This window comes from Patiria miniata, unplaced genomic scaffold (genome assembly GCF_015706575.1).
Source record: "Patiria miniata isolate m_02_andy unplaced genomic scaffold, ASM1570657v1 HiC_scaffold_4, whole genome shotgun sequence".
NCBI classification, from domain to species: domain Eukaryota; kingdom Metazoa; phylum Echinodermata; class Asteroidea; order Valvatida; family Asterinidae; genus Patiria; species Patiria miniata.
The window spans coordinates 5,195,556-5,219,120 of record NW_024037071.1 but is presented as its reverse complement, the minus strand read 5'-3'; the positions used below and the strand labels follow the sequence as shown (position 1 = coordinate 5,219,120).

The 23,565-nt window shown below is 40.5% G+C and overlaps 1 protein-coding gene across 1 annotated transcript; it reads left to right on the top strand.

Moving 5' to 3' along the window:
• Positions 1 to 14,304: 14,304 nt before the first annotated feature.
• On the top strand, positions 14,305 to 22,051 carry LOC119739782 (dopamine receptor 2-like). Its single transcript, XM_038214852.1, has 2 exons — positions 14,305 to 14,496; positions 16,242 to 22,051. Exon 2 carries the CDS (start codon positions 18,022 to 18,024, stop codon positions 19,282 to 19,284), a length of 1,263 nt encoding a protein of 420 aa, XP_038070780.1. The 5' UTR covers positions 14,305 to 14,496; positions 16,242 to 18,021; the 3' UTR covers positions 19,285 to 22,051.
• Positions 22,052 to 23,565: the final 1,514 nt, after the last annotated feature.

Genomic DNA, 23,565 nt, shown 5'->3' with positions numbered 1-23,565 from the left:
TACAGGAACAAGTTGGGCGGGGCCAGTGTAATTTTGACGAGGCATAATAATAGCTCTTGAGGGCGCTATATCGCTTTTCCGTTGGCTGCGCTGCCATGCCATGCGGTACAATCATATTATTGTTCAGCCTGAGTTAATTATATTAATAAAAGTTTACGAAAATCAATTTCAAGCACTTTATATAATTATGACCCCAATCTCAGCTCCCTAGGGGAATTCAGGTCATTTTCGATAAAACTGGCTAATTCAAAATAGCACAGTATATAACCATCTCTGCCCTCACAGGTGCCGGTGGGAGCAATTAATTAGTGACAGGTGTCTTGCCCAGGGACACACGCACCACAACCCCTGGCTGGACGCGAACCCCCAATTTGCCGAATTACCCACAAGACATTCTTTATGTATGGGGCTAATTAGTTTCCAATAATGGAATAATGCAACGTCACATGACAATCATTAATTTTGCTCTGTGACGGCTTTGTAAACAACTTCAGCTCAAAGATCAAGTTCACGGGAATGTAAGTGACGACTCATTACAACTTGATGGTGGGGTTAGGAATTCAAAGTGCTTAGTAGGACTTCACAACCGCAGTCGGCCCTACTTGCAACCCATGTGCCCCGTCCCTTCGGCCCACTCCTCCCTCGGACATGACATCAAACACAGATACTTATGACGATCGGCTCTATGAATTTCGAATATCAGTTTGAAAACCCAACTCTTTGAAAAATGGGCCAACTACAATCATTCGCGCTCTCTATCCAAAAATCGGATTGGCATTGAATAATCATTCCCTTTTTAAAGTCGTGGAGAGCATGTCTCATTTTTGGAAATAGAAATGCTAGTTGGCTTAAATGTTTGCTAATGTCAGTGAGCCATATCCTTTATTTTGACTACATAGGTTGATTAGATAGCAGATGTGTAGCAGCCATCTTAGAGGGCAATGCCTGTGTTTACCTGGGATGTACATGAGTGAACTATTTGTGCATTCATTGTTACTGAATTAAAATAGCAACAGATGCCCTCTAAGATGGCAGCTACGCATACGGTCATAGAGATACATCACTGTCAACCCTTTTCACTTTTGCTCCTTCAGAGTTGCTTGTAGACCAGCATCAGTAAGCCCACTTTAATTACTTGCGCAACAAAACCTCTAAACGAACAATTAATTAAAATGGCCGGCGCATAATTAACACGCGTGAAAAGAAGGCATAGCGTCGGTCAACCTGTTACTAATGCGACGGCGATGGTTGATTGAAAAACCAACGGACGCAATGGACGAGCACGATCGAGTAAATTATTAAAGAGCAGTCGACGATTAAATGGAAATATTTCACAGTGTTTGGACCCTAGTGGTCAGCAGTCATGCATGTTATTAGCAAATTCCGGAGTCAACTTGTACTGTTATTGTCCCTAGTCTTCGATGTGGTCGAGCACCGTAAAGGACAATTATTATTTTGTTTATATTCAAGCGAGTATTAGAGCGAATGCGTACTAGTGCTAATGTCAATGAAAGTTCAATCGCTGACGTCATCAAATTCGCCTCGCTTTCGCGTGAAGTGTGAACCCACCTTGTAGACTTTAGTTGTGATATCGAAAACCTGTACTTTTGAATAAATTGATATGACGTCATCAGTGGGTAGAAATAATAGAGAAAGAAAACAGATACCACCAAATAGAGAGACGTTTACTACGTGACTCGATTCACTTTACTTTTCATTCGAGGGAGTACGTTTATTCAAAAGCATCAGACTTTAAGACGACAGAAATAAGTTCGAACAATTTCTCTTGAAGAAAATATTGCATTTCTTGTAACGAAGCCATTGGACCCTCAGCCAAAGCAAGGCAATCATATTATTTGGCTCATATTGACTCCGTTTGTGTGGCTGGCTTTCTCCTCGGTTGTCATTTTAAGGCCACCATTATGTTTTTAGTTATATTTCAAGAATAACATCTTGATATGGTACGAGGTAACATGAGGTTGCGTTGCTTCTCTTATAATGTGCAAGATGGAAAGCTTAAAAAAACATCTTCAGCAAGATTTGCGCAAACAGTGACACCAATTCATCAGAACTTCATCTAGTCGTGGATTCAAGGAAAGTAAGGGCGAATGGTCAAAACATGGGTTCCATCTCTATCCCCAAGACGTATATTATTCATGTGTGAAATCGAGGAATCGGTTATGACTTGCAGTAATCCGATCCGTGCATTGCCTGCGTGTTGAATTCGATACGCACTGCATCATACATATCGGAACATCTCTGGATGATATTCCATCCCATGTTCTGATATGAAACCCATGCTAGAAGGCGCCTGTGAGATGTAGGGCTGACTTTGATTTGTCACGGAGATTTCAGCTTTAAAGTTCTCCGGGCAAGCTTCTTCCGGCCGTTATCATTGGTAGACCGTAGACAGCTCGAGATCAAGCCTCCCAAATCGTGCCCTAAGCTCCCTTGAGAAAATCTGTATTTCATCTTCGGTCAAGCCACTGATAGGTGAACGAGACAATGTCTCATGAGAAATAATTGATATCATTTTTTTTGAATTCTGAATGTACAATAATGATAAATTTAATAATGAATGGTTCCTGTAAAAAAGATTTGCCATTTTGTGGAAAATTTTATCAGGACTTTCACAGAAACAGATTGTTTTTACTAAGCCAGAGGGAAATGAAGAGTATCTTTTGAATCTTATGAAGACCCCGACACTGTAACATTGAATAATGCCAGTTCCTCTCACAAACACTATACTCCGACAAAACCGATGACCACTGCACTAAGACAAGTCTATGAATCAAAGCAAACCATACTCTAAGTCCGCACTGTTTGAATTATTAATATCTTCAATCCATATTTTTTATGGCAAGATGGAGACAGTTCCTGTGGATATATGGCACTTATCGGAGCTAAGGATCTCTGTCTCTTAAACATACAAGTGAAAGAGCATTACCTTGCTTCTCAAGTCTCATCACAAATTCCAGTCTTGAGGCAAGAGTAGGCCTAATCCTAGAGGGAGGCAACATATTTGTCCGGAGAAGCTAAACCATAACTCCAGACAGTGTTTTTTGATTTTCTTAATATTATTGGTTTGGTTTAACTACTGTAACCTTTGAAGGTGTTGTTTTTTTGTATTAAAATAACCTTGTCTCGTGTTTAATATAATTCAATAAAATTATTCTAAACATGTATTGCCTCAATATAAGTGTGTTGCTGGTCCGGAAGCGAATCCAGCATGTAGCGAAGAACTCCCCGAAAGTCGAAGTTCGCCAGGCAACTGATGCAAGAATGTAAATTGAATGGAATTCATCTTAGGCGGAACCATATGCATTTAGGAACCCATTGCCCCAGTAACATCCCGAGTGAAGAAGACGCGTGACAATTCGCTGCCAGCTAACATGATAATTTAACCTGGTCAATTTGTAGACCGATCGCCCCGGAAGGGATTTCTGCTGGTTCACTTTGCCTGATGTTTTGCATATTTCTCTCGGGGATGTAAGTACTTGACCGAAAGCATTTAGGCTAAGAATGATGAGGAATATATCAGAAGTAACGATTGAAATTTCAGGCTTAGCCATATGCCGGTGGACTTTGGTAGAACATTCTGCAAAAGAAGTGCTTAAAAAAAATCTGAGACCAAATTTTGCTGTAGGAACACTCTTAATATTAAGTCGGGTTATTTTGATAGTTGTAATTGAATGCAGAATCAACACGGGCAACGGTGTTCTGACTGCATGTGGGTCCAGCGTGAGGTGGAAATCTCCCCCGAGGGATGCAAGGAGGATACACGGGGCATGACTTCGCTGGACTGTCCAAAAAAAACAAAAAAACACCATGGTTTATAGGCCTATTCAGTTGCAATTTCTGTGTTGATCGGGCCACTCTGAAGATTTTATTTCAGAGTCTGAATTGAAATATTACACATCTATATTTAATATCGCGATTTGGCAAATCAGTGAGGAGCTGAAAGTCGCTCGAATGAATAAATGAAACTCGCAGTACCAAACAAACATCCTGCGATGTTCTTGTTAGTAATTATTTGCGTTTCTGCAAATAGGTTATTAAAAGGGAAAGGAAGATGTTTTGTCAGGGAATGGTCCATCAAAAGAGAATTATGAGGATTGGCTATGATTTTGAAGTTGTGTGTGGAGAAGTATATGATTTTATTAAATGTCTATTTATTATTTTATTAGCTATAACTTTGATTCCTTTCTATTTAAAAACTGTGAACAATTATTTAAGCTATATATGAAATGGTCGATAAACATATATATTGATCGTGACATTGCAGAAGTTTTATATCTTTAAAAATGATAAATCAATAATGAGTAGTAGGCCTTTCACTTATTAGTGGTGATAGAGCTTAGGTGTACGGGGTGAGTGAAAGAAAGTGACCGAATTAGAAGAAAAAAATATTTAAAATAATAATTTGCTATATGTCATAAAAAAATTACACAGGGATAAAAAGTACGGACATGTCTTGACTTGTAACTGTGAAAAAATGTACTTAATTTGCATACTCTATTGCCAAGTTATGACTATTTAATAAAAAGATCACAAAATTCAGCTGTCAACCGAAATCTGACAGTAAAAATAATGTTTCAGTCTTGACTCAAATTATTAAAATCCATTTGTATTTGAATGCCTGTGTGTAATCTGTAATTCTCACTCATACTTATCAGCTCAATAGCTTCCTGTGGCATTCCATGAACAGCTATAAAACAAATCTTCTAGTAAAACATGCCTTACTTCTGATAGCATTTTTCAATTCAGTTAGTTGTTTTTGTATTAATTCAAGACATAATTCATTCAGACATAATTCATTCAGACGATATTAAATTTGATTGCTTTTAAGAAAAAAAATCATTCATCCAGGTCACTTTGTTTTGGACTCGGCCTGTATAGTCCAAGAGTGTGCATTATCAAAGACTGGACTTTCCCATGTATCATACCTTGTGTCAACCCTTGTATCACCCCCTGCAGCACCCCTTCTCTCACCCTGATATTTCCCTAAAATGAAAATTGATCTTTTTTCTCTTCAATAACTGACCCCCTATGAGGTGTGTTGAGATGGCAGCATCTGTCTTTCATGTGTGCCTGACTGACAGAGAGAGAACCACAAGACACCTGAATGCAAACCCACAAGATGAAATCAATCGGTTAGCCAGAGGGGTCCGAAAAAAAACCCCAGCAAAAATGAGGTTATTTCAGTACTTCCGCCAGAAATCGATGGTGATTATGTCCAGGTCTGATGGTCAAAACACGTCGACTAAGTCAGCCATCGCGTTAACAACACACCGCGCGGGATGGACGCTTCAGCTAGCCATGCACCGCACGCAACGTGAACATGCAGCTGCCCTGCACTTCCCGCCCATTATTTCGACTCGGTGCAATTTGTAGTCAAATCCGACGGACCGTAGTTTTTAAATTTACCGAGAAATCTGATTTAGCCTTGACGGAATGTGAGACGGGAACACACGATAAATTATTCTGACTGTTCATTATTTAATTCTGAAGAATTTCAGCATTATGCGCCACTCCAATCAAGATGTCTATAAATAGCATCCAGCTAGTCAGGAAATTCGCACTTAAGCTATAGATTGAGCAGGTGAAATTAAAACAGTGAAATGACTATTTAAAGAATGGCATTTTAACGCAAACAGGGGAAAAAACAGGATGTACTAGCGGAGTAACAGGAGGGTTCCAAGTTGATTTTCGTGGAACGAAACGAAATCACATATCAGCAAAATAGAATGACAAAATTAAGTCTTATGTGTGCATCTACACTCTGTCTCCATTCGAAAAAAAAAAATCTCAGATCATTCCGATAAACTTGATTGACGAAAGGCAAAGATCTTTTCACAGCATATACCCTGAATGGTCTTCATGTGAAGATTAGCGGAGGCAAACATCGGAAAGAGGAATCACCTTCATATCCGCCGAAAGTGTTAACCGTCAGCGGGGGATATTACGAGTTACGACCCAAATGAGAAGCTTTTTTGAGTTGCCACCACGCTCGCGCGCAGGAGATTCGCGCGCGCTCAATGCTCCTTCGACCAATAGGCTTTCAAATGTACACGCGCGTCTCAAATTAAGAACGCATAGAGTAGACGCGTCTGAAGCTGGACGTGGCGCCGATCGGCGATCGCCGGATTAATTACCATAGAGCATCGACCTACTGTCCCTACACGACCTCTACTGACCGTAGAGGCAAGATGATGGACTAATCTCTGGTCTGATTTTTTTTTCTAATTTGTCTAAGAGTATTGGTCTTTTGACCGAGTAGAGGACGGATCGAGCACATTACTGTTGCATGGTCTGGTCGATGACTCGATGTTAAAGGGCAATAACTTTTTTTTATGAAAATGCACCTCGATGTGCGTTTTGGTGCCTATTTGCCAGTTTTTATTTGTATGCTTGTGCGAATTTCCATTATGCGCCTTTAAAGTGACATCACAGCAACAGCGCCCTCAGTTGCCAGGAAAAGCATGAACACCTTTTGTTTTGGTTTTATCATGCGAATTTATATTTCCACATCATATTCGACAGCGGAAACATTGACGTCGTATGCCTTAAGTGACATCACAGCAACAGCGCCCTCAGTTGTCAGGAGAAACACGGAACAAATTAAAGGTGTTTTAAAAGTGTACTTTAAAACAATTTGAAAAGTATGTCTCGTAGGTTACATACATTTGAGGGGAATGGACATTTGCACAAATGACGTTCCAGCGTAAAATCCATGTCATGAACCCTTTAATCTCAGCCCGAAATCTTCCAAAATACCTCACGCGTTATAACCCGATTTGCACCCAGCAAAGCACAACACGGAAATCAGGTAGCGTGGTTTGCCTTCTCCCTACGTGTCACTGCGTCTTGAGATAACACTGATCAAATCACTACAAATCACCTTCCAGTCGACCCTAAGACGTGGCTAGAAACTCCTCCGATGAAATCTACATCTTGGGTCCGGAATGAAGTTACCTACTATGCTGACATACCTCTAGCACCTTTTTTTTTTAGTTAAAAAAAAAAAAAGAATTGGATTTTTGGAAACTATAGGCCCTAAATAGAAAAAATATACAAATTTATTTTATGGACAAAATGTGTAAACGTTTTTAATATAAGAATAATACGTATATACCTTAGAAGTAATTCTTGTCAATTAAATATAACCAGAATGACTGCGACGATATTGCCCAAAAGTTCTATATCTTATAAGATTCCTGCTAAAATAGCGTTTGATTTAAATCCAAAAGAAAAAAAACCCGATCATTCCATTATGTTGCATGGTCATCATGGCGTCAACACATGTTCAACGGGTGTAGGCAGGCTTTCAGAGGTAATGTATAATAATTGTATGAAACGGGGCGTAGCTTTATATAGATTAGCGAGATTAGACGGGAAAACGAAATGTACTTTACCAGAATACACTGGACATGCGTTTATTTTGGTGACGAAATATAAGAATGCATCTCTTCGAATGCATTTTCGTTTGGCGCGACTTTCTCATGCATGTATTTGAGCTGACGGGGACAAACGGAAGCCGTTCCATCAATCCATTAGGCTTGTATCATTTTACATCTTAGCTGTTAAGAAGATACTCAAACGAAACCACATGTTTCTTTTAGCCAATCTCTCCCTGTGTTAGGGTTTCCATAGGAAACCCAAATCCGTGGATTCAGCCTCGTCTTCGGTTCTCTTGTCCTTTATCTGACGTCATATGACACCATCCTTCTGTTTTTTTCTGAACTGGCAGTAACACGGCTAGTAATTCACTTAGGGTCGGTTGTCCATTAGCGGACTGCGTAGGGATTAGTGTGAAGCTTGACGCTTTCACGGGACAGGACATCTTGGCTTGACCAGAGAGTAGATGCATCGGTAACCTCAGAAGATTCTAAACTGATGAGAGAAGCTTCTAGATCGATGTATGGATCAAGTCCGGATTATAAACGTACCCGTGGAGACCAAGGACTAAAGGACATCACACCAGAGGCTCTGGATTCAATGTCACCGGGCAGGACTCGGCATGACTAACACAATAATTGCCCTCGCCTTGGCCATTTGCATACCACTTGCGACTTGAGTTAATAAGCTGGGAATTCAGAAAAAAAGCCAGTCTTGCAGAAACGGAGCGAATCAAGTGTGAAAGTGACAATAATTTCCCTGTGGAATAACGGAAAAGGTCGTGAAAAAAAATAGACTCTGTCAGAGAATCATAGATTTCCCGCAATTTAAAACGAGCTCAATCCGTTATTACGTTTATTACATGCATGCGTACTATTGATTTTTTCACTAACAAATATGAACTATTCGTTAACCCTAAAGGGGCCGGGTTATTTTGACCATCTCTCAGCCGGGGGGGGGGGGGGCGGATTCGGCCCCCCCTAAGATCTCGGCCATCGAGTGACGAAAAATTTTGAAACTCGATACATGCATAGAGCAACTCTTCCTTGACATACCCAAGAAATTTCATGACTATAGGTCAAAGGGTTTTGGAATTATGGCTAATTAATTATTCATATGTACGAATGGCAATTCTGCTCTGTGTACACGACGTATATGCGAAAATTCAGTTTTCACGGCGCGTAGCGCCGGAAAATTTTTCGCTACGCGGCAACCCGTGGTCTGATTTTTATGTTTTTGGTATCAAAAGATGCGCAAAGCTCGAGGCTAAAAAGTCATAACAGCTCGGGTCGCGAAATTTTTTTTTTTTAAGGCTATCACGGAAAATGTTGAGGGGGGGGGGCGGATTCCGCCCCCCCCCCGGCCCTTTTAGGGTTAAGCTTTCTTCAGTATGGTTTAATACGAGTTGAGGTCACTCCAATATTTTGATTTCGGTGTAAAAAAAAATGCTGCATTGTAATCAGCGGCAGTAATATTCCCAGCTTTCATTCATGTAGTCTGAGTATCACCCATTATCCACGGAGCCAAGTCTCCTGTATAACGTCTGATATGTCAAAGCATGCAGATTTATGCGATCTCGCGCCTCAGCCAATCGGAGTCGACTTTACTAAATCGTGACGTCAATTCATTCCTAAATCAGGACTAAAACTGTGATTGGTAAATTCGAATGCAGTGTTTTGTAATACATGTACAACAACAGCCGGGCGCGTGTCGCGTGACCACAGCCTTTGTCGCTTTTTCTAGGTTTTTTTTTATCCATGTCTATGACGCGACAACGGTGAATAACCGAAGATCCGATGTAGAAAGCGCCTGCTGATTGGTCAAAATCTAGAGGTCAAGATGCGGTTGTCTTGCATAATTTATCAGTGAATTAATGTTATAGCTAGTACATAGACTACCACTCATGTTGCCTTTTACGTAAATACTTTGCACAAATCTGGATCAGTTTATTCTGGTTAAACAAATCAGATATGGAATACTGCATTAATGGGGAATAAGTCGTAATTTGAAACTCCTATATTTGCATTTAAACATTAGGTTTGCGTGTTAGTCTTGTTTGATAGTATGGGTAACCTTGGCAAATATTGGCTAACTAGCAGATGTCTGGGCTTGTCCACAGCTGTTCTATTTACCAACTAAACTACGTGAGTTGTTTAGATCGTATGGATCTGGTGCACGTACGCGAAATGTGCCGTTTTATTGTGACGCCAAAATTGAATTATTAATGTCACATTAAAAATTCACACCCGTGGCCTGATAACCAAATTACACGCGGTTAGGTTTACAAAAATATTGAATAATTTGTATTTTGAAAACGGCACATACGTACCGTTGTAACACGGTTAGTATAGACTTACTGTAATAAAATTCAGCACTTAATTTTAATATAGATTATCTATCGTTTGGTGTTCTGCATGCAAAACACTTGTTTGACATTCACACTGAGAGGAGAAGCCCTGTTGATTTGGGAAGTTAACTCTCTTAATAATTCTCGTACAGAGAGGTGTAATCAAGTAACATCGTCCAAGTAGTTGAACCAATGCGCACCAATGTTCGGGAATTTAATACTCTAAAGGGCGCCGCAGGCTTCTGAAAAAAATGAGATCGCAACATGAAGGAATTTAATTAGAACGTGCAGATGAAATCTGCGGCCTGGGTGGTATATGGGTGACATTGAGGCAACATGTACTACCGTGGTATTATTCAGCGGAAGAAGCTGACGGGACGAAATTAATTAATGGCTTGGTATGCGGGCGACGGAAGATCCTTTAAAAACATCTCGCGCGGAAATCACTGTCGACCATCCCGTAGCTTGGCGGGAATGCACGCATAAATGGAACACGACGGGGGATCTCATAGCATGAGACGCGTTAAAAAGTTATGAGCAGGAAACGGTGTGACCTCAAGTGGGTGATGATCTATGAGATCATAAGGTCATGATGACCTCCAAGGAAGTATTACTTACACTCCAAAACAGTCAAACTTGACTTCAAGTTACTGGGTACATGCATATGGGCGGATCATAGAGAACTGAATTTTCAAGAGGGAGGGGGGGGGGGAGGGAGGGGCAACCGACCGGCCGTTTGTTGCAAATTGGAAGGGGTAAGTTCATAAACGCTAAACGTGAGTGTCTCGAGTCGTGATGATTAAAATCACAGCCTAAGTTATTGCGGACCCTCGGCTTTCTGTTGATTTGACGTGATTGCCTCCTCACAATTAATTAATTAGCCCTACCTCAACGGAGACAGTTTGCACGACTTCCGGAACCAAATGGAAAATTAATCAGGTTTTAATTTGCGTTGATGTTACAATTTGTCAGTTGACTCATCATTGTTGACATGCAGGTTTTATACGTAATTAGTTCATTTGCTACAGTTGCTAGTTTCGGATTGTGTTTGCGTTTGGAGTCCGGAGATCGCCAACTAAGCGCAAACATTTTGACATTTTGGTTAACCTTCGTGTAATGAAAAGGGCGTGTCATCTTTCCACATAATTGGAGGCATGCAATTGTTAAGCCTTTTGCTGTGAGATAAGTTCTCCTTTTCACCTCCCATCGGATGCTTACTTCTACAGGTTACAAACAGTCGTGAGTCGAAGTTGCTGAGACAAACTGATGTTACCCGAGTTCCAACATAACCTCAATTAAGAAGTTTACAGGTATCATCGATGATCTCGATGAACTCGTTCGAACTTAATGATGACAAAAATTAATTGTGCAGAAGTTTGTCTATAAGACAGGTCGATATTTATACATACGAAAATATATTACAAAATTGCAAACTTATACATTTATAAATTACCTGTAAATTCCATGGTATAATACACATTTTGTGCTTTCCCCCTTGTTTTTGATGAAGAAAAAAATTATTCAAGAAATGCATGGTCTTTGAATTAACGGAACTCACAGTATATTTTCAAACAAATCCAGAGGTAGGTTTAATACGAATTCTGTGCGTTATCAAAAAAGGGATTTGTTTTTCTTAAAGTAGTACTGAATGAATTGAAAAAAAGGGGGGGTGAATTGGTATAAAATATGTGAGGTGCGGTTTTTCCATGGATGGAAAGAAAATAAATTGATAAAATCATCATTACATTTTGAAACTGCAAATAACCAGAAGCTCAAACAATTAAAAAAACAACACTTTGTGTCCCAACGGTAGCATTCGTGTATAAGCTGAATAAATACTGCACTAAGAAAGTCTAAATTTATACAAGGGTCGCCTGACCATAATAACAAACAAATGAATGAATGAATAATTGATGACTTATTTCTTGGCTGTAGTTCGTCAGCTAGTTCGGGGTTGACATTATGAGGCTAACAAATAGAAACGAAAACAGGAGCGCAGCTGGCATGTGTCCGGCCTCCCATCGCCAACCCGACTGTAATCAATGTCGAAAATTGTTTAGCCACACGTTTCAGACAAAAATATAATCATTCGTTCACGCGTTTGCCGCTGAAATATTAATGTATTATTGGACAAGACGATAACGTCATTTAGCGACGTGGGCTCCAGTATAGAGTGTTGCCAGGGCAAATTGTACATGGTTTTAAGAAACAAATACGTGGTTTATATGTAATGGTTCTTAAATGTCCCCTTGTGGAAAACAGGAACCCGTGAGGAACATGATATACATGCTGCTAGTGGGTGTAGTAATCGTAATGGTTGATGGGGGTTCAGAATTCATGTCTTCCTCAAAGCATGGCCTCTAGCAATGACATGGTAGACTGGCCATGCATCACAACATGACGTACATGAATACGATTTCGGAAAAACGTCTTGTATGCCAAGCCACGTCATAAACGTCAGGAATGGCTCTTAAACGCCACGAGGAATGCATTTATATGGAAATGTATCTTTTCAGTGAGTTTTAGCGTCCGCGCCAAGAATGCATGCACCGGTCCGGTAATGATGCATGAATACCAAGCAGTGTTTGGTACCGGTTGTTTGTTGGCGTTGGTGACGCCAACAACTTTCGATTATGAGATAGATGTTGTTGTCATTGCTGTCAACCAAACACATTGGAAGGCATGATGTCATAGATGACGTGGTCTATGGTCAGGGGAGGGAGGATAATTATTTAGGTATCCTACGAATACCTAACATCTCTTTTTTATTCATTCGTTGTTTCGTTCGCCGACACTTAGCATTCCACGACTCTCTTTGACTACCCAATGCTTTACAAGTTGTAAACCATGTGTTGACTGATCACTCACTTATCGATGACTGCAACCGATAATCGAAAAGGAGTTATATCGATTTCATCCTCCGTTAATATGTATTACTAACGCGCGTCCCTGACTGTCATAGTGTTTAAGACAACAAAAACAAATTTTTGTGCGATATTACGATAAACAAATATTGTTTAAAAAACTCAAACATCTCCAGAATTTTGTACAATCAATGTAAATGTATTTGAAACCACGACTTCGTCGCCGATCTCGGCTTCAGGAGATTTTTAGGCCCAAGTTGTTTTAAGGACGCTGGCTCAATGTTCCATAGTCCATGTTCTGATTTTTAGTATAAGGTCAGTTTTAGAATCTTTCCAGTTTGCTTGAGTATGAAATACTTCTAAATGATTTTTTAAGACAGTGAAGAAGCCGAAGCTGAAAATAAATCGAGGTTTCGAGAAAAAAAACCCGGTTGTTTTCTTCTTAAGGAGATAGAATACACAGGCAATCCCAAGAGTCAAAGGACTTGCCAATGCAAGCTTCTTAGATAGGATTAAGCTTCGTCAACTCAATAGAGTGTTACTATTCGCGAACGTAGGGGGAAAGAAAACACTTGCATTTGCCTGGAAGGCAGAAAAACAACACAGCGAAGAGACTGAGCAGAATATATGATAATATGACAATCTCCTAAAGGCCCACCGCTCCAACACCTGAAAATAGTGTAGAGTTATTTCATCCAACGAGTTTCTTGCGAAGAATTTGGGGAAAAAAAGTTGTCAGGCTTAAGTAAGATCCAACTGACGAGAAAGACCCAATTGGAAAACAGAACTAATGGGGTTTACGGAAACAAATGGAGAAACAAGCGTACATGCGCAGAATCTTGAGACTTCGTGAGGTCTTATTATAGTGTAGAAATTATAATTCATGTTAATGTACCCTTATAAGAAGACACTTTTCGTCATAAGTTATACCTTAGGGAGACACCAGACGTTAAGGAGACATTGCAATGTCTCCCTAATGTCACAGCTCCTATTTAGAGGCAAAATGTTACTGACGCAAATAGGCTAGATCGATTGCTCTTGGTCAAAAACGTAAATACACCAGTATTCGTGGGAGTAGGAGAGGGAAATTGGGGTAAGGGGTGATTTAAGTTGGAAACAATTTTGTGCACACCCCTATGGGAATGTCCCCTTATGTATCAGTCCCCGTACAATTAATTATACTGTTATTAATGATAACGCAAACATAATTAACAAAATGAGATCTACAGGATGTTAGGAGAGATGTTCCTGTTTTTGGATCGCGTAAAGTTTTTATTTAAATCTTCGGCGGAAGTGAAAATAGACTCCTGAATAACAATTTGGTATACCTTTTCTCCAGTAATCTTGCACACACATAGATGCTTCTTCGTATTCCATGTTTTCAACCAAAAGGTTACAAGAATGATTGACAATCGATGCAAAAAAAAAAATAAGAACTTCGAAACCGTTGAAGATATTAATCTTGCTTTGTAATAAAAACATTTCGGTCAATTCAATGATACTTCCAGCATTTTGTGGAAAGATGCCCCCAATTTTTTTAATTAATCAAAACATGATCTTTGGCAGGTGTGAGATACACGTAATACTACTTCAATAGGCCTATTTCTGCTGTGATCGATCGACACACACTGTTAAGTCTCAATCTAGACATCATTTGTTATTGCTGGTTGTATAATCCCTTTATAGGTCCATAGCTGATTCATTCACTACGCTCACATAGACGCCATGGACATCCCAGGAGCAGAGACGTGACAATTCAGTCTGCTATACCAAACAGCAAATCGATGCTGGTTTGTATTATTACGAGTTGCACAGCTCGGTACAGCGACTTATCAATAGATGGGCTTCGGGCGTTCGGACCGACTACATAAAACGACAACATCGGTGGTGAGTTTACTTTCATTTCATAAAACAATGAAGGTGATATTAATAGTAATCTTGGCATTTGAATATGCCCAATGCAAGTTGTCCTTGATACGGAATACGGTGTTTTGTGCAATGCTTTACATGGTTAGATTTGCTATATACACTAAGTATAGCAGGTATAGTCGCATTTAACATTTCGCTGGTTACCACACTGATGGGTAATTTTAACAACTTAAATCTGCAAAACGTTTAAACTTACTGAACCAACTGATTCTTATTCGATCGTAGAAACCAATTTTCTACTGGGAACTCTGCTACACGCAGGCATGTTTTCCCCACCGACATAACATGAATCAGGTCGGGAAACATTTTGGATCGATCAAACTATATGATAGCAAGTTTGCTCTCATCTCCAGACGCTAGCGCGGTAAAGAAACCTTAACGGTCAATACTTGATATTGTACATGCCTTGATATTGTACATGGATGATATTGTAGTGATTACGGATAGAGATTTCAAGGACTTTCGTGGGCGTGTCATTAACACACTAGAATTAGTGGGTTTTTTTAATGGGTGCGGGTATGTGCCTGCATAGCCTAGCATGTACATGTCAATTTCACTTGTTTTGTTAACCTTGAATAGTGTACAGAAGATTTATTTTCTGCTTGTATGTTACTACGTTACCAACCATTATTATGAGAACGATTATGGCGAAATAATGGCAACCAAAATGTGCATGTTCTTTTATCTAAAACAATGCCGGTTTAGATGTAATGATTTCCTCTGGATTCCTTGAATCACAGAAACATTTCAGGATATCGTGACCTTAAGGACAAACACCGGAATACATTTCTAGACATATTACATTTTTGTTTACCATGCCATGCAAAACAAAGGAGGTAGGTCTTAAAAAAATGCGGAATATCTTCTATTTCCCCCCATTTATGTCAAATTGACCGATGAGCAAAATAAGGCATGCGTTTTCAAATCCCATACTTTCGACCTTTACCACACGGGTCGCCCATTTGAATCTTTATTAGTTTTCTGATCACGAAGATAATGCAGGCTTGGGTCACACACGTTAATTACTCACTGATCAGCAAGATAGTGTTATAATCAATTACATACTGTATACATTTATATTGTGTAAATTCCGTAAGAATAAGAATATGATCAAATGCGCATCCGTCCCTGTTCATCAGGAATGAGACCATTTTTTTCTGCAGCAGCTCGAGATTAGCGCAATTTGGTCTCTACCTTCGCAGGTACCCATTTACACTCCTGGGCGAGGGGAGGCAATTGTAGTAAAGTGCCTTGCCGAAGGGCAACAACATACAAATTATGTTCTCTGTCAGGGTTCGAGCCCATGTACCACGGCACACGAGTCAAACACCGTAACCATTGGACCACAGCACTCCACAGCATGTTTGCGGTGTCAATATGACACGACAAAATGAAACATGAAATTGGTTATCGAATAATAACAATATAATACCCGACACTTTGACATTAAATGCAGGCAATACATAGTCTTGTACATGCACACAATATTACTTGAGCACACACTCTGTCTGTATAATTGCTATATAACTGCCATTGCGTGCACAGCAAACCCCAGCCCAGAAAAAAAAATCGATCCCTGCTCTGCCAGCATTTGTGTTTGACTTGCAATTACCCCCAACTTCGATCCGCCTATAATTTGCTTGATTGTCCCGGTTGCTTTTGTTAAGACGCTTTTGTTGCTTATTTTCGCTCCCAATGTGCAGGATTTTGGAGGATTATTCGAGGAAACAGCGGGTATGGTTCCACTGTCTTGGGGATGTACGAACCGAGTGGATGAATATTCGGAAGACGGATATCACACCAAAATGTAAAGACTGAATATATACGAATGCCAAACAAGGGAAGGATTCTCATTTGAAAAGAAAACTTGACACGTATAACGTTCACGTTAAACTTTTCTGCAAGGACGCGTCTGCATCTCTCGTCAAACATTCATGGTATACGAACATAATCAATCTGCCCGTATAAAATGATCCATTAACAGTGTATGGATTGTTTGCATCGATGTCTCGCATTTGATATTTCATCATGCGATAACAATGCACCTTCCAATTTTACCACTGCGCACGAATAAAGATATGTCTACCTGATCACCGGTCTTCAAACCATCGCATCACCGCCTACATGTGATACGTGACTCACGATTGTATTGTAAAGTTTGCAAAAGATGAAGACTGTATGTCATATAGAGTTCTGTGGTATAGCGTCCACTGTGTATGGTTGAACTCCTCTGTAATTACCCATTGGGGATCGAAGTGAGCAGGTATACCTGCTGTGTAGGCCCAGGAGACTGGTGATTCGACGGCACAACACAAAGACCTCAACACCTTACAGAAAGGGCAAGCTAGAGTCGAGGTGGCAGCCTAACAATACTGAATTCATTTAGTCGGAGTGGTTTCTGCCCAGCAGTTTTCCAAACGGAGCCCTGTCATCAGAGTGCAGTCATTTCTAAGGATTCTTTAGAGTACATCTTTTATCTAGAGCGGATTGGATTAAGGGTGGAAACCCCTCAAGAACGGATGAGACTTTCTGGAGGTGATTCACCTTATAAGACGCCACCAGTACACAGTGGGACTGCTGGCCCAAACAGATCGTATTGAATATATGTCTTCTGGTAAATCGAATTATTGCCCTGGTTCAAATAAAAAGATATATATCCAACGAAGGGTAGGCCTACAACATTTGGTAAACGAGATTCGACTTTTCGCACATACGGAAAAATAACTCTGGCCATTTTGTGACATAATAACGCCACAAGAAGATCGCATAAGCCAGAGTGTGAATCACAACGTATCGCAACTGGATTGGCTGATTACGGTCACGTGACCTTGTTTATGGAGCTCGACCAGTGTACAACAACAATGCTTGATGTTCATCAATTTATTACAAACGGCGACTCAGTATTATTGGTAGTTGAGTTTTGTTTCTTAATAAAACATTGACATCAAGTCAACTCACCATATACCTTCTACGTCCCCTTTCTACGAAAGTGCACATCTACAATTCCAAAGTGCTGAGAAACTATACGGACTGCCTACGCAATGCTAGTACTTGAGGCGTAAACTAGTGACGGTGACTGCGTATACATTGCATATTGTGCCATAGACATGTCAGCGAGGTCTGACACACGCGCCAGCTACGTTCATTACACGCCCCGTCTACGACCAGTCATCACAGGCGGTTTGGCTCAGGGAAAGAGTCGTCTCAGATCGCTCAGCGAGTACGAACAAGTTTCCCGCGCTCGATAACAAACTCCAGCCATCTCCAGCCGTTAAGAGCAACATGGATTTACTTATCTGGCGATTTTGAGCCAAGGATGCAAGGAGGAATGAATGAAATGTGAGATGAGCGGATGATAAAGGCGACTACTGATACGATGTTTCATTGATCGTGGATAAAATGCGCGGGGAAGCAAACTAAATACGAGTTGAGTGAAACAGAGGTGTTTTATCGAGAAACTGAGGTTGCATCTGAAGCAGACAAATGGCTGTGGATGTTGCCAGTATTGCCAGTAAGGTTGGTTATGGCACCTTACCAAGCTTAACGTTGGATGTGAATAAGACGGACTTGCAAGTCAACGGTACAGACAGCCCGACCAGCCCATCGCTTGGTACAGCCGATGTAGTTGTGCTAGGCATCGTGTTGTGTACCTGTATGTTACTGATTGTGTTCGGTAACATATTAGTGATTCTTGCTGTTTATCGCGACAGATCGCTTCGTCGAAGTGTCACCAATTATTTCATCGTCTCTCTAGCATTTGCCGATCTGCTAATTGGTGGTCTCGTCGTGCCGATATCGATAATTGATACCTTGAATAACGGCTACTGGTTTTTAGGCCGGGCAATATGTGACCTATGGCATGCACTGGACATATTGGGATGTACTGCCTCAATCTTGAACCTGTGCGTGATTTCACTGGATCGGTTTTGGGCAGTAACACACCCACTGAGTTACCCACGACGAATGACTAGAAAAGTTGCATTGATCTTCATCGTGTTAGTATGGTGCTGTTCTGCGTTTATTTCTTTCCCTTGTATCGCATGGTGGCATGCTATGGAGGGACCCATGCCGGATAACGTGTGTATTTTCCCATCTGATGCCTTCTATCTTGTGTTATCTTCATGTGTGTCATTCTACGTACCATCCATCATTATGCTATTTATGTATTTCCGGATATATCGAGCTGCTGCTGCCCAGATGCGACACATTCGATCCGGAACCAAGCTGGTGTCTACGGGCAAGAATAACCCGGAATCCAATGGCACCGTGTCGCTGCGGATCCATCGCGGGGGAGGAGCGTCATACAACGGTTCAGGTAACAAGCGATACTCGGTAGCTACCGATTCACGGACTCACGCTAACCAGATAATGGGGAGGAGGCTGCTTTCTCGAATGAACCGTGAACACAAAGCCGCCAAAACACTTGGCATCGTGGTTGGTGTTTTCGTCGTGTGCTGGCTGCCGTTTTTTGTCGTGAATGTTGCCAGTCCGTTATGCCCAACATGCATCTCATCGCCACACATTGTCATTCCCTTACTGACATGGCTGGGATACATTAACAGTGCTTTGAACCCAGCCATCTATGCCTTCACCAACAAGAGTTTCAAGCGAGCTTACAAGAAGATCCTCTGCCGATGCGGACGACGCCAAAAGGGACACTTTTTAACTCGAGATGGAACTACTTTTATGAGCATTGATTCCACGTACAGTATGGCAGATATGGGACCAGGGACGCCATCCCCATGACACTGTGTACATAATGCAATATCACTGGTAGCTATGGCGCTTCAGTTTACGCTTTAAAACATTCAAATTAAAGATGCGATGGACCAATGCATTTCTTGGGCAAGACTTAAGCTGTGTAATCAGTGGCGCTTAAAGTTGCAACTGACGAATGTCAAATCGGCATCCAAACCGAGTCCCGCACTGCTCTATGATCCTGCGGCGAGAATTCATTTACACAAAAAAGGAAAACAGGTATTCGATGTCCTCACGATTTGAGCTGCTAGCCTCGGTTTGGATGCTAATTTGATATTTATTTATTCATGACGTAGGCGTTATTTCTTCCCGTGAATAAAGGTCGGTATTTTCCTCATCTTATTTAGCAACAGTAAATCCCTTGGAGGCCAAACTGAAGCATTAATTAAACATTAAGATTTGGGATCATGAACACAGAACAATAACAGCTTCTAAACAAATCTATAAGGAATTGTATTCCAATGTGCTGTTCATTGTTTTTATTCCTTTTTGTGAATCCGTTTTTCTGAAATGAATTTGAATCAGGGTGACTTTATTCTTGTAAATGCGCCAATACCAATGTCTGTATTAGGAGGTTTGTTTAAAATGTTTCTCGATATGACGACGAATGACATGCATGATGAATTCATAAATGATTTTACCGAATGGTTACGTGTTTATGCACATTATCAGGGGAATGAGACTTCAGTGTTACATTTCAAGTTTTCCTCTATTTTTAGACACCAATCAAAAGCTTGTAAATCATTGAGAAAGACATCAGAGAGGGCAGGAATAGATAAAAGAGCATTGAACAATTGAAGTGTAATAGAGAAATCTAAAAAAAAAGACATTGATAGTGGAATGATGTGGATTGATTACATAAGATGAGAAGGAAGAAATTATGAGGGTGAGTTGAAAACTAAAACATCATGAATGGTGCATTTGTAAGGCTCCACCGCAGCAACCGACTTCAAAACTTTAAAATGTCAGTTATATGATAGCAATCGACATAACTTTAGCACCACGGATGACGAAGAGAACAAAATGAAAAAGGAAAAAACGAGGGACAGTGAAAAAAACCGGATGCAAGAATTTTAAGGGAACGAGTGTATAGTGGAGGATAGTGAAGGGAGATTTGATAACAGACATGGCGTGAAGATGAAAGCGGAGAGATGTTTACTGTAAGAGGAGAGAGAAATGGTGACAAGGAAATATTAATAGTGTAAAATTCAAAGTAGGAACACGTCAACGAGTTAAAGAGAGTATACAAGAGTATATGGAATTGTTAGAGAGACAGGAATGGGACAGAACAAAGGGAGTGAATGGAAAATAAATGTATTTAGGAAATGTGATGAAGAGGTTATCGAGAAAATGAAACACTGAGGCGATGGGATAGAGTGAAAAAAACACAAGAAAAACCAAACAATTTCTAGCAAATTCTAGGAAGTATTCATCCACTTTCATCCCACGCGCTGCCTGACTATGGAACGCTTTCCTTGTATCTTGTTTTTTTTTAATTTTTATCTGTCCCATTTCAAGCTATAACGTCGATAACTATCTTTCTACTTGAATATTTCTTAGATTTCCTTAGGGCCTTGTGATAGGCGACTGTCGTGTACAAAATTCATGTGTTTTGAGAGAAGGAAAAAAATGAGTGACTTGTAAGAACAGGTGGAGGATAAGGTTAAAAAGAAAAAAGGTGGGAATGTGTGACAGGATAGAGTGAGAAATGGACGTGAAATGAATATAGTCATGCGTATTGTGCATAATAGTGGCGGTAGATCGCACAAAGGAGGGTCGATACGAGCTGTTGTGTAATGACGCAAGAAATATTCGGAAACAACCCTGTGCGTGGCTTGGAGCAGCTTGCCCGCTCTTTCTGGAAATCTATTACCAAATTGAATTATACCTTTGTTATTATAATAATCCGAATGATCGAATACAGGAAAACACGGGCCTTCTTCGTTTAGCAAATCATTATGGTCCATTGTGAATGGCATGTAGGGGTTTATATTGACGTCAGCTTACCGAGGACAGACACGGATCGGAAGGAATGCGCCATACCTCATCTTCCACAATTCGCACAAAAGAAAAATACACCCAAGGGGAAGCTGGAATTCAGTTACACGTTCAATCAAAAGTTGACTGCGTGAATGTGTACATTGCGAGAATAAAAGGATGCGGTGCGCTAGATGGACAGCGTGTTTTGAAAACGAGAAAATGAAGAGGCTCCAATTTGATATCCAGCAGACCATTTTCACTTCAGTCAAAGATTAAAATCAACACATTTGGAGTTTGTAACCCAAATTCAGGACTCGTCTTCTACTCGAGTTCTCGCTTGACTGTTGCCTGCGCATAAACAGCAGTAACAAATACAAATCCGGTATCTTATCACCTAAGGTTTGGGCTACACTTGTCTATAAAAGACAAAACTTGATCTGCAACATTTGAGGTTTCGAACTGACAGGTGTATTTTCATTACCTTTCTGTTGAAGATTGCAGCAATTAAGGTCCATATTCTGAAGACATCTAATTAATGTAAACCGACCACGTCCAGAGATTGTACCGATGTTAACCGATAATATTGATGTAGGCCTATTAGGGCCCAATTTGAAGTTGGAAAGTGTTGTTAAGATTATTTTAAAACAAAAGTACTGAGGTTGAATGTAATCATGCACTGTATAAATATTTGTCTAGGAAAGACTGGGGATGTTGAGTGATGGAAGAAAGTTCTCATTTGCTATTAAAATTGTATATATGCCTCTCGATAACAAGATATTGTATTTTCTTCTTGTTTTGTTCGATCAGTTTCAACATCTTTTCAAAACATTTCATAAAATCCTTCGTTTGCTGATTTTCAATTTCGAGGATTGAATTACTTTGGAGATTTTCTAACCAAAAAAACATCCTCGCTGTTTTCCCTAATCATAAGCGGACCCGCAGACACATCACAACCTACGGAAGTGAACTCGAAAGCATCCGGATTGACTTTAACAAATTGACTTCAAATGAATTGCAGTCGGTCTTACTTGAAGTGTTTTGGAGATGTACAAGACGCAACTGTCAGAAACTGCTGTTATTGCAATACATTAGATAGGACCTACTTAATGTCGTGAGGCTTAATGCAACTTAAACCCGACATATTGAAGTGTCTTGTTTCCTGCTATCTTATCAAATCCAGGATTCTACTTAACATCCAGCGGTACAGGATTAAGGATTAAATGTATTTGCCTAAACCCTGCGAGAAACGCAGACTTGAACCTTGCACTTTTATTAGATTGCTCATCTGGAAGTATTCTGGCGGTATATTGACTCCAAGATTGCTGGCACGTCGCTGACTTTATCGAAATCATCTGACCTTTTCCATCCATTAAAATGATTGATTTGAATGAAGGACAGGGTTTCAACGTACAAATTACCACCAGCGATAATTTAAGATTGTCATGATTAGGAAGGCATTCGTGTGGGTTTTTTTTTCTTGACGTGTTAAAATCTCGGCTTCGTCTCCGGCTCCGGCTTCAGGACGTCTACACTCTAAAACTTCAATGGTCAGTTGATCCAGAATTCGGGTTCTTTTTCAAAACTGACACTTCTCCGGGTCAAAATGATACTTCCCTGACTCAATTGTCAGGTCATTTTGACCTGGAGAAGTATCCTTCTGACCCCAAAGTGTTGACCCTGAAAGGTGTCAGGCCAAGTAGAACCAGGATCATCCGGGTCACATTTGACCAGGGAGTTTTTACGGCATAGGCCCCTGCCTTGAAGACTCAGTCTCAATGACCAACCGTCTGCTTCATGATTGTCAACTCATATAAAATGAGAACAATCTTTTCATGAGTTTTGACAATAAAAGCTTGTAAGTGACGGAGACGCTAAAAACCGGAGACGCAACCGGGATTTCGAAAACACGCATCACATGAAACACTTTCCTCTGACGAAGGAGAAACCCCTGGCGATCACGTGACCATCATCCCTCAAGACATGCACTTAATACTTGCACACCTTGGGATGGGATTGGGAATTTAATTCACTCTGATGTACTCCGCAATCAAATTACTCCGAGTAAATGGGTGCGCTATAAAATGTAATCAAATCGAACCAAATTACGTCTACCAACGGTACGAAAACGCCACATTTAGTCATTTTAAACGTTAAGCCCGATAAACTGTCAAATCTGCACAGCGTGACCACGACGAATTCACTGGTTGGGCGGACAACTGTTTTTCTTGCAAATCGGAGTAGGCCTACATCCAGAGGCGAGTCTTCTTCACGGATTTTTTTGACGGCGTT

What these genes read in the sequence shown, in the direction of transcription:
- LOC119739782 (XM_038214852.1), top strand. Translation starts at nt 18,022, where the DNA reads ATGGCTGTGGATGTTGCCAGTATTGCCAGTAAGGTTGGTTATGGCACC.